Source organism: Narcine bancroftii, chromosome 1 (assembly GCF_036971445.1).
Source record: "Narcine bancroftii isolate sNarBan1 chromosome 1, sNarBan1.hap1, whole genome shotgun sequence".
Lineage (NCBI taxonomy): Eukaryota > Metazoa > Chordata > Chondrichthyes > Torpediniformes > Narcinidae > Narcine > Narcine bancroftii.
Window position 1 is genome coordinate 386,065,453 of NC_091469.1, and position 16,693 is coordinate 386,082,145.

Genomic DNA, 16,693 nt, shown 5'->3' on the forward strand with positions numbered 1-16,693 from the left:
CCAATGATAGATGGCAGTGATTAGTAAGGAATTACTTAAGGTGGTACGTGAATGGATACAAAAAGTTTGAAAACCACTGTTTTAATCGTACCTAACTGACTCGTTATGTGCACGGTTTCACAACTCCAAAGGAAATGAGCCAATGACAATTCTCCTCAAGCAAAATATTTCCATTACAATTGAGTCTGGAGCAGTGATTCTCAACCTTCCCTTCCCACTCACATCTCACCTTAAGTGATCCCTTACAAATAACAGAGCATCTATGGCATAGGTGGTACGTGAGTGCAATGAAAAAGTTTGAAAGTCACTGCTGTAGATCAATACTTGCAGTAGATTTTTCATGCTCTTTTCTGAATTGTGCACATATTTTTCCACACTCAAATTGTGCACGTATTTTCCCACGCTCTTTTATAAATTATGCGTGTTTTATTCCCCCTATGATTTTCCCACGCTCTTCTATTAATTGTTGGGTGTTAAGTTACGTTTGATTGCAAATCCCATGTGTCCAGGCACATCTCTCTCGAACCTGACATTTTCTCAACAACGACCAGTGCGGATACCAACAGCAGGCTGCCATGAGAGTCTACCGACTCACCACCAGCCCACAATGATAGATAAGTGGTGATATTAGCAGGGCACGCAGCGACAAAGATCATTGTCGGGATTATTCACCATTATCACCCCAATTTCAAATTCGGATACGAGACCAGGGGAATATTTTTAAGCCATTTTTTGGGGGAAAGAAGAGGATCCAACACGCTGTCAAATAAGGTATGTTACAGGTGACACTAGAAGCCGATGCTGTTGTGTTACACATCCTTCCTCTTTTGCTCCTCGCATGCCGGATGCTGTGGAAACAAATGACACACTGACCCAGCATTATGCCAGCTTTGTTTAGTTCTGTGTAAACGATCAAAGTCAGCTTTATGCTGTGTCTTCCTTATGGCAACATCAAAGGTTTTCTGTGTAAAAATCTCTATTGTTTCCAGATCAATCATAAAAGTATCAGCAGCCCATTTAATTCTGAGTAAACAAAAGTAGAAAAAAAAAGAACATTTCAGTTCCAATACACTTGAAAAAGAGGGATTGCAATTTCAGATTTAGAAAAGTCAGAGAAACTAACCGGGAACTTTCAAACCTGATGATACTCAATTGGAAAGAGTATATTTTTGATGATTTGAAAAGATTTTAAACATAGTAATTGGAACCAAACACTGATAGATATTCTAATAATCGAGCAGTGGGAAATTTGAAAAGGTGAAAAGAGAGTTCAATTTCACACCTAAACAATTACATAAAGTGGAAAGAGGTACTAACAGAAGTTAGTAGTTTGTCTAATTTGAAAATATTCTGAATAATGAAGACAATAGTAGCTTTCAGAACATGCAAACGACTGTAAAGAGCAGATAACTTCCAACAGGAAGTTTGAAATAATTCATCCATTAAGAATGAAATGCAAAAAGAACTGAATGTTATTTACAGATGCTATATTAACAGTCACAAATCTTTAAAGGTGGTATTAATTGATATAGCTTTCAAAAAGGCATGCAGAATCCTGGATTTAATAAATAGATGGATTAAGTACAAACACAAAGAAAGCTGAAATATTCCAAATCACTAGTTAGAATCTAATGTCCATTTCTGAATATGGGAGAGTCCAAAATGATTTACTCAAATGGTATCAAGGAAGAATTAGAACCTTTTCAATTAAGAAGAAAAATGAATAAAGGGTCATGCTGAAATGTTAAATGAGCAAGGAGGACAAAGCAAAACATCTAGACTAGCTAGTCCCAAAGGACTAAATGACCCTTTTTCAAGCTACATAATTTATGCAATTCAATGAGGCATTTTAACAAAGCTAAGATGAGAAGCAGTGATAGCTCTTCTTAAAAGGAGAAAAGGTTAAAGGGAATTGAAGACTCTTCTGAAGAGTAGAAAATGCTTCCATTGGTTATCTCCTTCCCTACTTCTTCATTCAGGAATCTGTCTGATTTTCAACACTCGTGATGAAGGGCTCAAGTTCAAAACGTCAACTGCTCTCGACTTCCTACGGATGCTGCATGACCTAGCAAGTTTCTCCAGCACAGGTGTGCAATGATCAGGAAAACAGCATTTGCAGATTTTTTTTTTTGTTTACTTCCAATGGCAAGAGCATCAATAACCAGAGAGCAATAGTCAGATTTAAGATAATGGTTTGGAAGAAAAAGGTGGTAATTTTGGGAAACTATATGGCACTGCAATATAGAATACATTCACTGAGAGACAATCAAGCAAATTCAGCAGTAACTTCCAAAAAAAAACAGAATACACTGAAAACAAAAAGATAACTGCAGGACTGGGAAGTATAATTAAATGTGTAGCTTATTTTTAAAAAAGCACTCGGACAAAGGGCTTATGGTCATATTCAGTTTTGTGTAATTGCAATTGGATAAGTTAAATAATTTAAGGATTTTCTGGAAAAAAAAGATTAGATCCACTTATATAACTTACCTTCCGCTCCATCCAGCAGTCTGACTTGCTGCAATACAAAAAAAATGTTTAGCATCTTTCATATATTTGCAATGTTTAATTTATTTGAGCTTACAATGAAACAGAATTATCAAGTTTGAAAAATTATTATGGGATACAAGTGGAAATGTACAGTTTAGTGTAGAAGAATGACTGAAGTTTTATTATAATAGACTATTTAAAAATTTCTTGGATAAATCAAATGCTGTTGATATTGAACAAAACATAAAATATGCAAAATTACTAAGTTTAAAATTACAATTAGATCATTTGGCCCAACCAGCTGGGATGTTTGCTGCACACATCCATTTCACCCTATTGCTTATTACATCCACTGTAAAACAATTTTCTCTTTTTAGAAAATTGCAGTTTAACTGTGCCATTTTCTAAAAGCAAGTTTTTCCTTTGGAATAATTTGTTCTGCATAATTTTTGTTCAATTTACCATCAAAACTAACCAATCAGTATCACTCTGAAATAATCCTCATTTGATCCAATTTAACTTGTCATATACAGTGGAACCCCGATTTAATGCGAATACGGATATAATGCAATGAATCATTGGACTCGGGAGTGGGACCGCCGCCAGGAGTGAGACCAGGTCCTTGGGAATGCTGCAGGATCTTGGGGCTGGAGTGGGGACTGTCGGTGTACTCTAAATTAATTTGTTTTAATTTCATTTGTGACTAAACAATTTATTGAAACCCCCAATTTATCAAGATGCTACTTTTTCTGTGATGCGATATTTTTGGACCCCAACTATCGCATTATTACCAGGTTTCCACTGAAGATGTAAATCAGATTAAGAGTAGTGCTTGCAGTACATTCAATAAACTTGTACACATCAATTAATTTATGTGGTTATTGTTCCATGTATAGGGAGTTATTAATTATGAAGATATTAAAGATTTTGGGGAGTTTGGTGCTATTGGAATAGTTTAATTAACAGCAGTGCAGTTTAATGATGGCAGCACTATGTGCCAGAGCTCCAAGGTATGAATTTTTAAGATAATGGATGAGTAATAATCAACTGAGCTGCTTTAATTTGTGTGGTAGCATGATTCTTGAATGTTGACTGGGTTGCATTCAGCTTGCAAGTATATTTCAATATTCCTAACTCATATCTTTCAAATGATGGAAAAATGTGGGGATCAGGAGGAGTGACTTGCGCAAAATATTTAGCTTACTAACCACTAATCGTTCCCCAACCTAAGCTGCTGCTTCCTAGAAGCAGGAAATGGATGTTATTGCCTGCAGCCTTAAGAAAGCAGCCTCTATCCTCAATGAGCCTCACCACCTAGGCCATGCCCTCTTCTCACTGCTACCATCAGTAAAGAGGTACAAAAGCCTGAGGGCCAAAGCACAAGGACAATTTGTTCCCCTCTGCCATCAGATTTCTGAACTGACAATGAACCATGGACACAATCTCATTTCCACTAATTTTTGCACCATTTATTCATTTTGAAATGTAATTTTATAGCAATATTTGCACTGTAATTCTGCTGCAAAACAAATTTTGTGACCTGTTCATAACAATAAATTCTGATTCTGAAATGTTGGCACTCTGGGTTTAGGCATGCTCAGCTGCCACCACAGTTCTCAAATGGGGCATTTCAAATTAGTAGGAGGCAGGAGTGAAATACCTGCATCTCCTCCTTTCTCCGCACATCTGCCCCGGCCCTTTGCCCCTAGATGAAACAAGGTCAGGATTACCCTTGTCCTCAGCTGCCACCCCACCAACCGGCACATCCAACATATTATGCTCTGCAATTTCCATCTCTGACAAGACACATCTTCCTCTCTCTCCACCTGAAGGACCTGACTCCTTCATCCAGTCATCCTTCCCACTAATTGCCCACTTGGTACCCACACCTGTGACTGCAGGAAGTGCTGCACTTGCACCCACACCTTCTCCCTCACTATGATCTGGGGGCCCCAAACAGTCCTTCCAAATGAAGAAACACTTCACGAGAATCTGCAGGGCCATCTATTGTACCTGGTCCTCACGTTGTGGCTTTCTTTACATTGGAGAGACTGCATGCAGTCTGGGAGATCGCTTCACTAAGCACCTTCACTCTGTCTGCAGCAATGGCAGGGACCTCCCAGTAGCCAACCATCTTAATTCTGCACCCTGCTCCCACGCTAACATGCCTGTTCATGGCTTCATATACTGCCAAACCAAGGCCACCTGTAAATTGGAGGAGCAACACCTGATACATCATCTTGGCCATTCTTCAACTGGAGGGCATTAATACGGAGTTCTCTTGTTTCAGAAAGGCCACTCCCAGTCTCCCTCTCTTCCCCATCCCTCCATCTCCTTTCCTTCAGCTCTCCATGCACTTTCCTCTCCATTCAAAAATGAACTTGTATCCTTTACATAAAAATGCAGGAGAAACTCAGCAAGTCACTCAGGATTCTCTATGTAGCAAGGATACGTAACATAATAGGGTAGCACAGTTGGCGTAGCAGTTAGCACAACACCATAACAGCTCCAGCAATCGGGATCTGTGTCCAAATTCCACTCTTTCTGTCAGTAGTTTCTACGTTCTCCATGTCGGCATGGGTTTTCCCAGGGGTCTCCAGTTTCCTTCCACCGCTCAAAACATACTGGGGGGGCAAAAGGGCCTGTCACCGAGTTGCATGTCTACATTTAAAAATATTTTTAAAAATTTAATTCAAATTAAATTAAAAAAATAAAATTTAAACCAACTTTTCAGAAAGAGCGTCAGTGCTCAATGAAACAATATCCTAGTCCGTGACCAGTCACTCTAATGTAGAGAAGGCCACAGCAGGAGAACTATCTGTAGAAGATGATCACAACAGATTCACAAGTGAAGGATTGTTTCACCTGGAAGACTATTTGGGACCCCGATGATGAAGGACAAGGCGAGGATGCAAATGTGGCACTTCCTGCAGTCACGAGGGTAGGTGACAAGGGGACAACTGGTGGGAAGGGAGAAGTGGTCAAGGGAGTCACGGAGGGAGTGGATCCCACAGGAGGAGAAGGGAAAATGTGTCTGGTGTCGGTTCCTGCAGAAGGCAGAGGGGAGGAGAGAATGCAAACGGGGAGATTGGTTTGTTGAGCATCTTCAATCTGCCAGCAGCAATAACGAGGATTTCCATGTGGCCAAACCGTTTCAATTCCATACCCCACTGCTGCCCCGACATGTCTGTCCATGGCCTCATCCACTGCCAAATAGAGGCCACCCATAACTAGGAAGAGCAACATGTAATATTCCATCTGGGCGTTTTCCCAAACGGATGGCATTAACATCAACTTCTCCCATTTCTGTTGGGCCACTCCCGTGCCCCTCTCTCTTCCCCATCACAGTCCCTTTTGGCTCTGATGGCTCAGTGCTTAGAGCACTGGTCTTGTAAACCAGAGGTCGTGAGTTTATTCCTCGCTGGGGCCTCATTTCTGTGAGGGGCGCTTGACAAAATGGCGTCTGTGTCTTCATTACAGTAGACAAAGTTAAAAAATTTCATGTCTGTTACATTCTAAATATAGTATTATGTGACAATAATGGAACCTTTACACTTTTTCCTCCTGCTCTCCACATCTTTTTCATCTCCAATCACAGTTATCCCCTCCCTCATCATTTCTCTGCTTTTGTCCCCCTCTTGTGCACTCTCATCTATAATCCACCTACTGTATGACCTCTTGCCTGTGGGTCTGTGCTTCTACCCATGCCCCTACCCCCATCATTTTTATGCTCAAACCGTAATAAAGGGCTTAAGCCCAAAACATTACATACAATTTCTTTGTCTTTCTACATAAAGAACGCTCCATGACTCGAGTTCCTCCAGCATTTTTATGTAAACTACAATTACAGCGTCTGCAGATTTTCTTACTGATCTTGTATCCTTTTGGGTTGTTTTTTCTAAAAAGGGAATATGATTGGTGGAAACCTACCCAATTTGTTCTCTTCCACGGCATTTATCTTCATATTGTCGGTCATCTCTCCTGTAGTCCATGCCTCTACCATCACCTGGATATAAAGGCTGCTCATCATTTCTTATATTTGAATACCTTTCTGAACTTTTGATAAAATTTTCAGTTTCCTGTTGGGGAGGTCTTCTCCAATCAGCATATCCAGATGATTCCTGTATACGATCTGCAATCATTGCACCTCTATCATCCATTTGCTGGTTGGAACATTGGTCATAACCTTCATATGGTCCTTTGATGTCTCTACTCCAGTCAGTATGTCCACTAGATAAAACTTCTCTTAATTGCATTCTATTTTCTGCAAATCTTTCAGTGGCTCCGGTATTTTCTCCATACAAATCTTTCTCATCCCTTCGCCAATCAGGATACATAGAAGTGCTGACATTTGTCTCATACTGCCCATCTTCTTTTGCAGTTGAAAATATCATCTTGCTTCCCATTAATTGATCTCTTGGGTTTACAGTACCTTCTATCAAATCTTGTTCCATTCTTGAGGGATTTCTTTCCATTTCTTGCTGCCAACCTTTTCAGAAACAAATTAGTTAAACGCTTTTGCAATAAAATTGAAAATGATCATCATTAAAATATGTAAACATGTGTATAATTGAAATATAAATCAAAGCCCACTTTTCAAGACCCTAACTTGAAGATTAAAAAAAATAGAAGTTCAGCAGACAACCATTAAAAGCTATTAATGGACAGAATATTCATTCAGAGGAGTGGCATCACAGATAGGTTTTCTGTTACTTTCAGGTGCAAGACAAGAATGGAAACTTTCCCATACGAAATTCATGAAACACTGCCAAAAAATGAGATTAAGAATAAAAATTTGTTCCAATGGAACTTGAGAAAAGTAAAATACAAACTAAACAAATTTTGTCAAAAGTATACATAACGGAAGATTGTAATACAATTGGTTTTCTGGAACACAACTTGACCATAGTGCAGAGGTGTACTTTATTTCTACATTCAATTCCCAGCATCATTCTCTAAAGTTTGTTTCACGCATCATAAATGTTCCAGTGTAGTGGCAGCTCCACTGCTCCTGCAATAACACACACAACCAGATGGGTTGAGCTCAATGAGCAGACACGTTTATTGCAGGCTGCTGGGCTGTACCTATACTCCTAGCCCAGACCTGACTGAGAAACGCACTGGAGGTCACGTGGTCCCTCAGTGTGGGCTTCTGAGCCCCATGCTGGGAGGAAGGGAAAACACCCGACGGCACCATTTTGGCTGGCTGCTCCGCCACTTGGCTTACAAGTGGGGTCGGTTCGCCTGCCTAGTGGTGAGCCAACACACAGCCACCCCCTCCCCCCCCCCACCCAGAACCGGCGACAATGTCCTTTTTCGTCGGGTGGCCTCACTTTTTGGGCTGGGCTACAACCACGGGCTCAGTGGGATCGAGGTGCGCTGGCTTCAGCCTGTCCACGGTAAACAGCTCCCGCCTGCTGCCAATGTACAGCATGAACGAGGAGCTGGAACGTTGTACAACCCTGTACGGCCCCTCATACGGTCGCTACAGAGGTGACGCGGTCAGGACCCACCGAACGAAAACGTACTCCGTGGAAAGCAGTTTGCTGGGAACGTGAGACGGGCGGGTGCCATGCCTGGGGAACGGTGGGGGTTTGAACAAGTCCAAGCGTGCCCTGAGGTGATGAAGTAGTTTGTGCGGCCACTGCTGGGAACTGAGGTGCATATACGAACTTGTGTTGACGGACTTACCACGTTTCCCCGGCGCACCAGAGACCGTAAACAGGTAACGGTTGCCCGGGGAAACGGGTAAGGGCCCGACCATGTCCACGTGAATGTGGCTGAACCATTCCCAGACGTGCTCGAACTCCTGTACAGGCACCCTGGTGTGCCTGTGCATCTTGGACATCTGGCAATGGGTGCACGTTCTGGCTTCCGCACCCCTTGCCATACGAACCGTTCTGCCACCATCCGGACCGTGGACCTGATGGACAGGTGCGAAATGTCGTGGATGTGACGGAAGACCCGCCTGCGCCACTGCTGGGGAACCATTGGTCATGGGGTGCCCATGGAGATATCACACAGGATGGTGCCTTTGCCGCTTGAAGTCAGGAAGTCTCGGAACCGCAAGCCCACGATGGCGGTCTTGAAGGCCCTCATCTCATCAGACTTCTGGTCCCGGGTGAGCTGGTTGAAGTCGAGACTGGGCGTCAGCACGTAGATGGCCAGTTGCGAGAGTGCATCGGCAACCACACTGTCCTTCCCCGCCTTGTGCCAAATGTCGGTGGTAAACTCTGACATGAAGGAGAGGTGACGCTGCTGGCGGGCCGACCAAGGATCCTTTGCCATCGCGAGCGCCTGGCTGAGGAGGTTTGTGGTCGGTGAAGATGGTAAAAGTCCTCCCCTCCAAAAAAAAAGCAGAAATGCCGCAACACCAGGTGCATGCCCAGTAACTCATAGTCGAAGGCACTATACTTGTGTTCTGGCGGGTGGAGCAGGCGGCTGAAGAATGCCAGCTGCTTCTAATGTCCATTCACCTGCTGCTCCAGGACAGCACCGACAGCTATGGCAGAGGCATCGATAGAGAGTGCCATATGCAGGTCGGTGTGAGGGTGGGTGAGCATGGTGGCCTTTACAAGGGCATCCTTGGTGGCCTCAATTGAGGTACAGGTTTCTAGGTTCCAAGCGAGCATTTTGTGCTTGGCTGCGATGAGGGCAAATAGCAGCTGCATGATGCGCGCAGCTCTTGGGATGAAGCGGTTGTAAAAGTTGACCATACCCACTAACTTCTGCAGCCCCTTGAGGCTATCCGGGCGTGGGAACTCCCTGACTGCTGCGACCTTCGCAGTGGCGGGCATGGCTCCTTCGGCCGTGATGGTATGGCCCGGAAATTGCATGGACTCTTTCCCGAACTGGCACTTGGCCGGGTTGATGGTAAGGTCGAAATTGGCCAGCCGGGAGAAAAGAGCGCGTAGGTGGGCCTTGTGTTGCGCCCAGTCCTTGCTGGCGTCAAGGATGTCGTCAAAATAAATAAAGACGAAATCCAAGTCCCTGCCCACAGAGTCCATGAGGCGCTGGAAGGTCGGAGCTGCGTTCTTGAGCCTGAACAGCATGCGCAGGAATTCAAACAAGCCAAAGGGGGTGATGATGGCCTTATGGTAGACAAAGTTACAGAATTTCATGAATGTTACATTCTAAATGTAGTATTACGTGACAATAATGGAACCTTCACCTTTAAGCTGCAGAGATGATGAAAAAAGGGACAAAGGAAACATCTCTGACAAGGTGAGAGAGCAGAGATGCCATAGCCATGTACTATTTACAAAGCCATCAAGTTGTCTCTGGGAAATCCAAATATACAATATCAACTTGTTCCCCTCAATCCACTACGCTCATTATATCCTCAAAGTAAACTTGTCACACAGGACCTGCTCTTCCTAATCAATGATGCATCGGCCTGATTAGACAATTTCTATCTCGAGACCTTGCTCTTTCTTTTAAATGCCAGCTTTGAGCATTTTCCCAACAGCAAACATTATACTACTGGCCTTTTGTTTCCATCAATTTTTTTTTTTTTTTTTTTTTTTTTTTTTTTTAAGTGGGATACCATTTGTGGTCTTCCAATCTACTGGGACCTTCCCAGATAATTTTGGTAAATGATCATAAAGGCTTCTACGATAAGGTTCCACCATTTATTTCTGCACCTTGGGATGCACTCCATCAGGACTAGGGGACTTATCTACCTTTAGGTCCACTGGTGAGTTCAGTACTACCACCTTGGTGATAGCAATTCTATTGGTCCTCACCTCTCATCACATCCATAACTTATCTCATTGGCGTATTAGTTGTCTCTTTCACCTTGAACACACCAAATAGTCATTAAAGGCCTCGGCTATTTCCACATTAAAGTCACCGTCTCAACTTCCAAGAGACCTACTTTTCCACTTTATATAGTTATAAAAAACTTTCATTATTTGTTTTCATATATTTAATAATATTTGCATAATTTATCTTCCCTTTAATGTTTGCTTAGTGGTTCTTTGTTGTTTTTCAAAAAACAAATATGGCAGCGCTGCATGAGCTGCTGTAACAACAGAACTGCTGCTGGTGTGGACCAGGGGAGCAGAGGCACAGAACTGTTCCACAGGGTCCTTCTACATCGTTCTAATGCTGATGGCTCCATACAGACTTTTAATGGCCTGTTAAAGAAACCAAAGATGTTTTCTTTAAATTCCTGATGGCAGCACATCACGAGGAGTTGCAATCTCCAGAGGAGCAGTGGATTGGCGCAGGGCACCTGCGCCAACAGGGAACAGGGAAGAACATCCTCACAGACTTGCCAATCAAGACTCACCCCAAGCCATCAAGGTGACACTTGCAATTGGTCCAACTAAAATCACCAGGTGCTGCAGTTCAGGCAGCCTGTCCAGACTCAGCCCTGACCTTCTCCCAATTGGCCCCGGAAATCACTTCAGCTGGCCCCTGCTTCGAGCCATTGGCCACAGCAGCCAATGGGCCCAGCTTGCCCCAAGTGATTGGAACACATGTCATATCACCTTGATCTTGATTGTTGAATGTGTGTATTCATGTAATTTCCCCCAGTCTTCTGCCAGTTTCTCCCTCCTTATCCAAAGTGTACATTTACCCCTTGCACATTGCGTATGCATGTATAGGTTTGCCTAGCATATTGAACCTATTGTCCTGTTTGCATCCCCAAAATAAGCATGTGTTTTGTACATCAACTTTGGTCTGGTTCTTAACCTGTGGGACCCATATGAACCCAAATAACAGACCCACAAAGGGTCTGAGCTGCTGGTGACTTGCAGCTGAAGGGCCCACACAAGCTGCTAGAGATGGGTTCATCGGACCTAGGCATTATAACTGGGATTCGAGAGTTGTTGAAGTCAAGAAGGGCCCCCCCCCCAACCCCCCCACCTAAAGTGCCTCGGATACTGAAGGCTTTGTGGTCACATGGGAGGTTTGGATCAAGAGCTCATTGCCAATGGTTTGAACTGGACTCTGTGTGGCTGCAGAGGCTGTGGGAGCACTGGAAGCAAATTCACAGGCACTCAGGTGTCTCTGAAGGGACTCTCTTTTGCTTCTCTTTCTCTTATCAGGCACTGGGCAATGCTCATAACTCTGAGTTTGCCCATCAGCAGAAAAAGTTGAAGTACATCATGTATGTTACATTTTTGTGTGCTATTACGTGAAAATAAAAGGAACCTTTGAACCCCTTCCCTCCCCCCCCATCCCAAAAGTATGAGATTTTAAGATTGAAATCTTCCTTTATTTCCTCAGTTATCCAAGGTTGGTTCTCACCACCTTTATTGACCTTGTTTTTAACTGGAATATACTTTTGCTGATCACTGAAAAATCTCTGAAAGTATTCGTGATCTACACTAGCCAATTCCACCCTCATACTGTTATAATCTCCCTTGTTTAGGTTTTAGATTATACTATTGCTTTCTTCATTTGTATGAGAAATTCAATCATACTGTGGTCACACTTTCTAAGAGGATCCCTAACTAGTTTCATTAATTTTATGTCTCATTAGAGAGATAAGGACAGTATGAGATCCAAAAAGATGCAAATAAAGTGGCCAGAAAAAAAAAGCAAACCCGAGGATTGGGAAAAGCTTATAATTTAGCTGAGAGAATTAAATTAATTAAGAGATTTTAAAAAAAAACATCAATAAGTCAACACAAGAGTAAACTTGCTGGCAATGCAAAAGTAGACATTCAAAGATTAGGATAAATAAGTAAAAAGACAAATACTGGTGGAACTTGGTTGGTTTTGCAGCACCCATAGGAGATAAAGATATATTACCGATGTTTTGGGACTGAGGCCTTCAAGGTATGAGAAATAGCAGACAGGCATCTGAATAAAAGAAATGGTGGGGGAGAAGTGCAGACCAACAGAAAAAAAGTTGATAATTGGACATGGAGAAGAGGCCAGGAGAAGTTAAAAATTGAATGGGGGAAGGGGAGTTGGCTCTCTCAATGCAGAGCTGGAGAAACGGAGTGAGAGAGGCAAGGGGGGAAGGGGGGAAGAGAACAAAAGAGAGAGAATGCTAAAGGAAAGGAGTCGGAAGGAAAGATGGGGAAGGAGGCTAACAGAAATCAGAGGTCAATGCCAATAACTTTTTAACTTTATTCTTATTGTCAATTACATGTTGGTAGATAATAGAAACAACATGATGCTTACTTACTGTTGCTTAGAAGTGGAACTCTTTGAACTGTGCCAATAGAGCTGGGCGGATCGTGCCCTCTGATAACCTATAATTGCCAAATATCCATAAAGACCATTTCAATTGCAGAAAGCAAAATAAAATACAGTGAATAGATATACAACAAAGGAAATTGATTGAATTCATTTGCAAAACAAAAAAAGAGAAATCTCTTCCCAAGATTTTTAAAAATATCAAAAATCCCAATGAAACAACAGAAAATACAAGAAATACTAAATAAGTCAGGCAACATTTGAGGTAAAAATCAATGTTTCAGGTCCATGATCTTCGATTGGGTTGTGCAGTAATAAATCTGTAAAGTGGCTTGAACAAGAAGAGATGACCCACAGATGCACAACACAATGAACATCAAGGAATGACACAATGGGAATGATAGAAAGGGATTGCTGGGTGAAGTTCACTTTCTCAAATGAATAATCAAACTTTCATATTCAAGTACAAAGTACACGTACAGAATGTCTTATTGTCTGTCGCTCCACAACACTTGCAATAAAATAAATCACAAGGAAAAAGTAAAACAAAATAAATAAAATTAAATATTCAGTAATGGAATAAATTTTAGTGCAAAAAAAAAAGTGCTGAGTTTTAAGCTTATTACATTATACCTGATACAGGGCCTTGCGACCCGACTTGTCCAAGTCAATCACATTGCCTAACTGAGCCATGTACGTGTATAAAGGTCTTTTACACATTCCCATCTCTGTCACTTCCTTTGTTCCAAATAACTAACTCTCTGGTGAAAAAGTTGCCTCACAAGTCCTTTTAAAAATTTTCACCATCACTTTAAATCTATGCCCTCTTGACTGTCTCCCCTAGTTTCTAGAAGCTCAAATGTAATCTTTGAAGATATTAACCTATAAATTTAGCCTGAAAAGTACACTGACCTTCCAAGTATTGACCACTTGTATTTTTCCCCCCAAGTTCCACCCCCTAATCTAAGGCATGAATAGCTTGATGAGGCAGATTGAGGAAACATTAGTCCATATCTGGAGGAAGCATACAAGGAGATAGATCAGCTCATTGAATGGTGTAATGACAACATCAACAAAACCAAGGAGATGATTGTGTTCTTTAGGAGAAAGTCATGGGAACACAGCCAAGTCCTCATCGAGGACTCAGTAGTAGAGAGAGTCAAGAACTTCAAATTCCTGTGTGTCAATATCTCCAAGGATCTGTCCTGGAGCTTCCACATTGATGCAATCACAAAGGCGGCTCGGCAGCAGCTATACTTTGTGAGGTGTCTGAGGAGGTTCGATATGTCACCAAAGACTCTCAAACTTCTACAGGTGTAACGTGGAGAGCATTCTGGCTGGTTGAACCATTGCCTGGCATGGAGGCATCAACTCTCAGGACAAGAATAAACTCCAGAGGGTTATTAACTCGGCCTGCGACATCACAGGCTCCATCGAGGACAACTACATGACGTGGTGTAATAAAAAAAGCAGCCTCTATCCTCAAAGACCGCCACCACCCAGGCCATGTCCTCTTCACTCTGCTACCATCAGGAAAGTTACAGGAGCCTAAAGACAAGCACTCAATGGCACAAGGAGAACTTCTTCTCCATTGCAATCAGATGCCTGAATAATCAATGAACCAGACACTGTCTTACTTTTCATGCACTATTGTTTTTAGTTTTTTTTTTAAAAAACATAGTAACTTTGTAAGTTGATTACAATATGAATGTTTGCACCATGATGCTGCTGCAAAACACAATGTCATCACTTGTTTATGACAATAAATTCTGATTTCTAATACCTTCTATTCTAGGAATCTGAGTAAACTGAGCTTAACTATTTCATTGATATATTGCTCTTGTCCAGAGAGCTTTTGATTAGACAGTATATAAAAAGCTTTATTCTGCTCCTAACCTCAAGCCCCAGAAGAATTTGATGAGTCACAAGCTTGTGCATGAATCACAAAAAGTTGGTTTGCAGGTGCAACAGGTAATCAACAGCAAATAATATATTGGCCTTTATTGCTCAAAGAATTGAATTTAAGAACATGGAGATTCTGCTCCAAATGTACAGACTCATGCACTTTTTTTTTTGTTTTTTTTGAGTATTGCATGCAATTTTGGTCTCCTTACTTGAGAAAGGACATACTGGCTGTGGTGGCGGTGTCGAGAGGGTTAATCAGGTTGATTCCCAAGAGGAGTGGGATATTAATTCAGATTCAATGGATAATAAATTTATTTTATGGAATGCCTTGAAGGTTTATTTAAGAGGTCAAATAATAAGTTATTCAGTTAAAATTAAAAAAGATTATGTTAAGGATTTAGATAAATTGGAAAAAGAAAGAATTTGGAAAAATATTTACAGAAAAATAAAAATTAAAAAGAATTAATAGAATAGAAATTATAATTTGATGCAGACTCGTAGAACTGAAAAATTTATTGAAAGAACTAAACAAAAATATTATGAATTAGGAAAAAGGGCACATAAGGTTTTGGCTTGGCAATTGAAAGCTCAACAAACTTCAAGGACTATTTATCCTATTAAAAGGAATTCTAAAAATGTACTTATAAACCTCAAGAAATAAATGATTCCTTTAAAGATTTTTAAAATTATTTTAAATTGTATACATCGCAGTCTGATAATGATGAAGATTCAGAATTTTTTTTATCTAAAATTAACTTACCAACTTTAAATTGACAAGATCAAAAAGATTTAGATGCACCATTTATGGTGAGGGAAATTACTAATTCCCTTAATTCTTTACAAACTATTAAGTCTCCTAGAGAGGATGGTTTTCTGCCAGAATTTTACAAAAAATTAAAAGACATTAATGCCTCCTTTTATGGAGGTATTGAAGCAGGCAAGTGAAATCCATTCTCTACAGGAATCTTTTTTGAATGCAGTTATAACAGTTATACCTAAAAATGATAGGGATTAATTAAAAATAGAATCTTATATACCAATATCATTATTAAATGTTGATTACAAGATAATAACTAAAGTCTTCACAAATAGTTTGGCTAATTATTTACCAGGTTTAATTCATATATACCAGTCTGGGTTTGTTAAAGGAAGATATTCTACAGATAATATTGTTAGATTGATTAGGTTAATATATCTCAAAAGAAAGGTGAATTGGCAGTGGCATTTAGCTTTAGCTGAGAAGGGTTTTGATAGGCTAGAATGGAATTATTTATTTAAGGTGTTAGAAAAATTTGGTTTTAGATCTTTGTTTATTAATTAGATTAAAACATTATATAAAATTCTTCTGCCAAGGTTGTATCAAATGGACAAATTTCTTCAGCTTTTTCATTCTCTAGATCAAGTAGAAAAGGATGTCCATCATCTTCAGCTTGTTTCTATTAGCAATTGAACCATTAACAGGATTATTAAAACAGGATATTGTATTAAGAGTATAAAGGTTAGTGCAGAGGAACACAAGAATAATTTATTTACTGATGATGTTTTGATTTTTTTGACAGATACTATAAATTCTTGGTGCTTTTTGTATACAAGATTGAAAGAATATGTTGAAATACAAGGTTATAAAATTAATTGAGACAAAAGTGAAGTGATGCCTTTAGTAAAAGGAGATTATATTCAGTGTAAACAATTTACCCAATTTAAATGGTCAGAAAATAGAATTAAATATTTGGGGATAAGAAATGATAATTATTTAAATGATTTATATGACTTAAATTATTTACCCTTATTTAATAAAATTAAGGATCATTTAAATAAATGGAATGATTTACCTATCACTTTAATGGGTAGAGTAAATTGTATTAAAATGAATGTGTTTTTACAAGATTTCAATATCTTTTTCAGTCAATCCCTTGTCCTATACCTCAAAAATATTTAAAGATTTAAATTCAAGTATTAGGAAGTTTTAATGGAAATGAAAGATGCCTCAAGTTTGTTTAGAGAAATTAACTTGGAAGTTTGAATTAGGAGGTTTACAACTTCCTCATTTTAGAATTATTATAAAGCAGCCCAAATAAAATTTATTAATGGAATGTTTGATTTAGAGAAATCTTTTATTTGGGCTAAAATAGAATTGAGT

At 40.3% G+C, this 16,693-nt stretch overlaps 1 protein-coding gene across 6 annotated transcripts in view; it reads right to left on the bottom strand.

The window, feature by feature from the left end:
• The window catches only part of LOC138751385 (uncharacterized), a 72,561-nt gene that overhangs the window by 23,012 nt on the left and 32,856 nt on the right, over positions 1-16,693 (bottom strand). For all 6 annotated transcript variants that reach the window (XR_011349886.1, XM_069913596.1, XM_069913597.1 and 3 more), the window contains 3 exons: positions 12,638-12,704; positions 6,421-6,979; positions 2,491-2,518 (listed from right to left, as the gene is read on the bottom strand). Coding sequence is in view for 5 of the 6 variants with exons in the window: in XM_069913596.1 (XP_069769697.1) it covers positions 2,491-2,518; positions 6,421-6,979; positions 12,638-12,704 (654 nt within the window). In the remaining variant the exon portion in view is untranslated. The remainder of the gene's footprint in view (positions 1-2,490; positions 2,519-6,420; positions 6,980-12,637; positions 12,705-16,693) is intronic.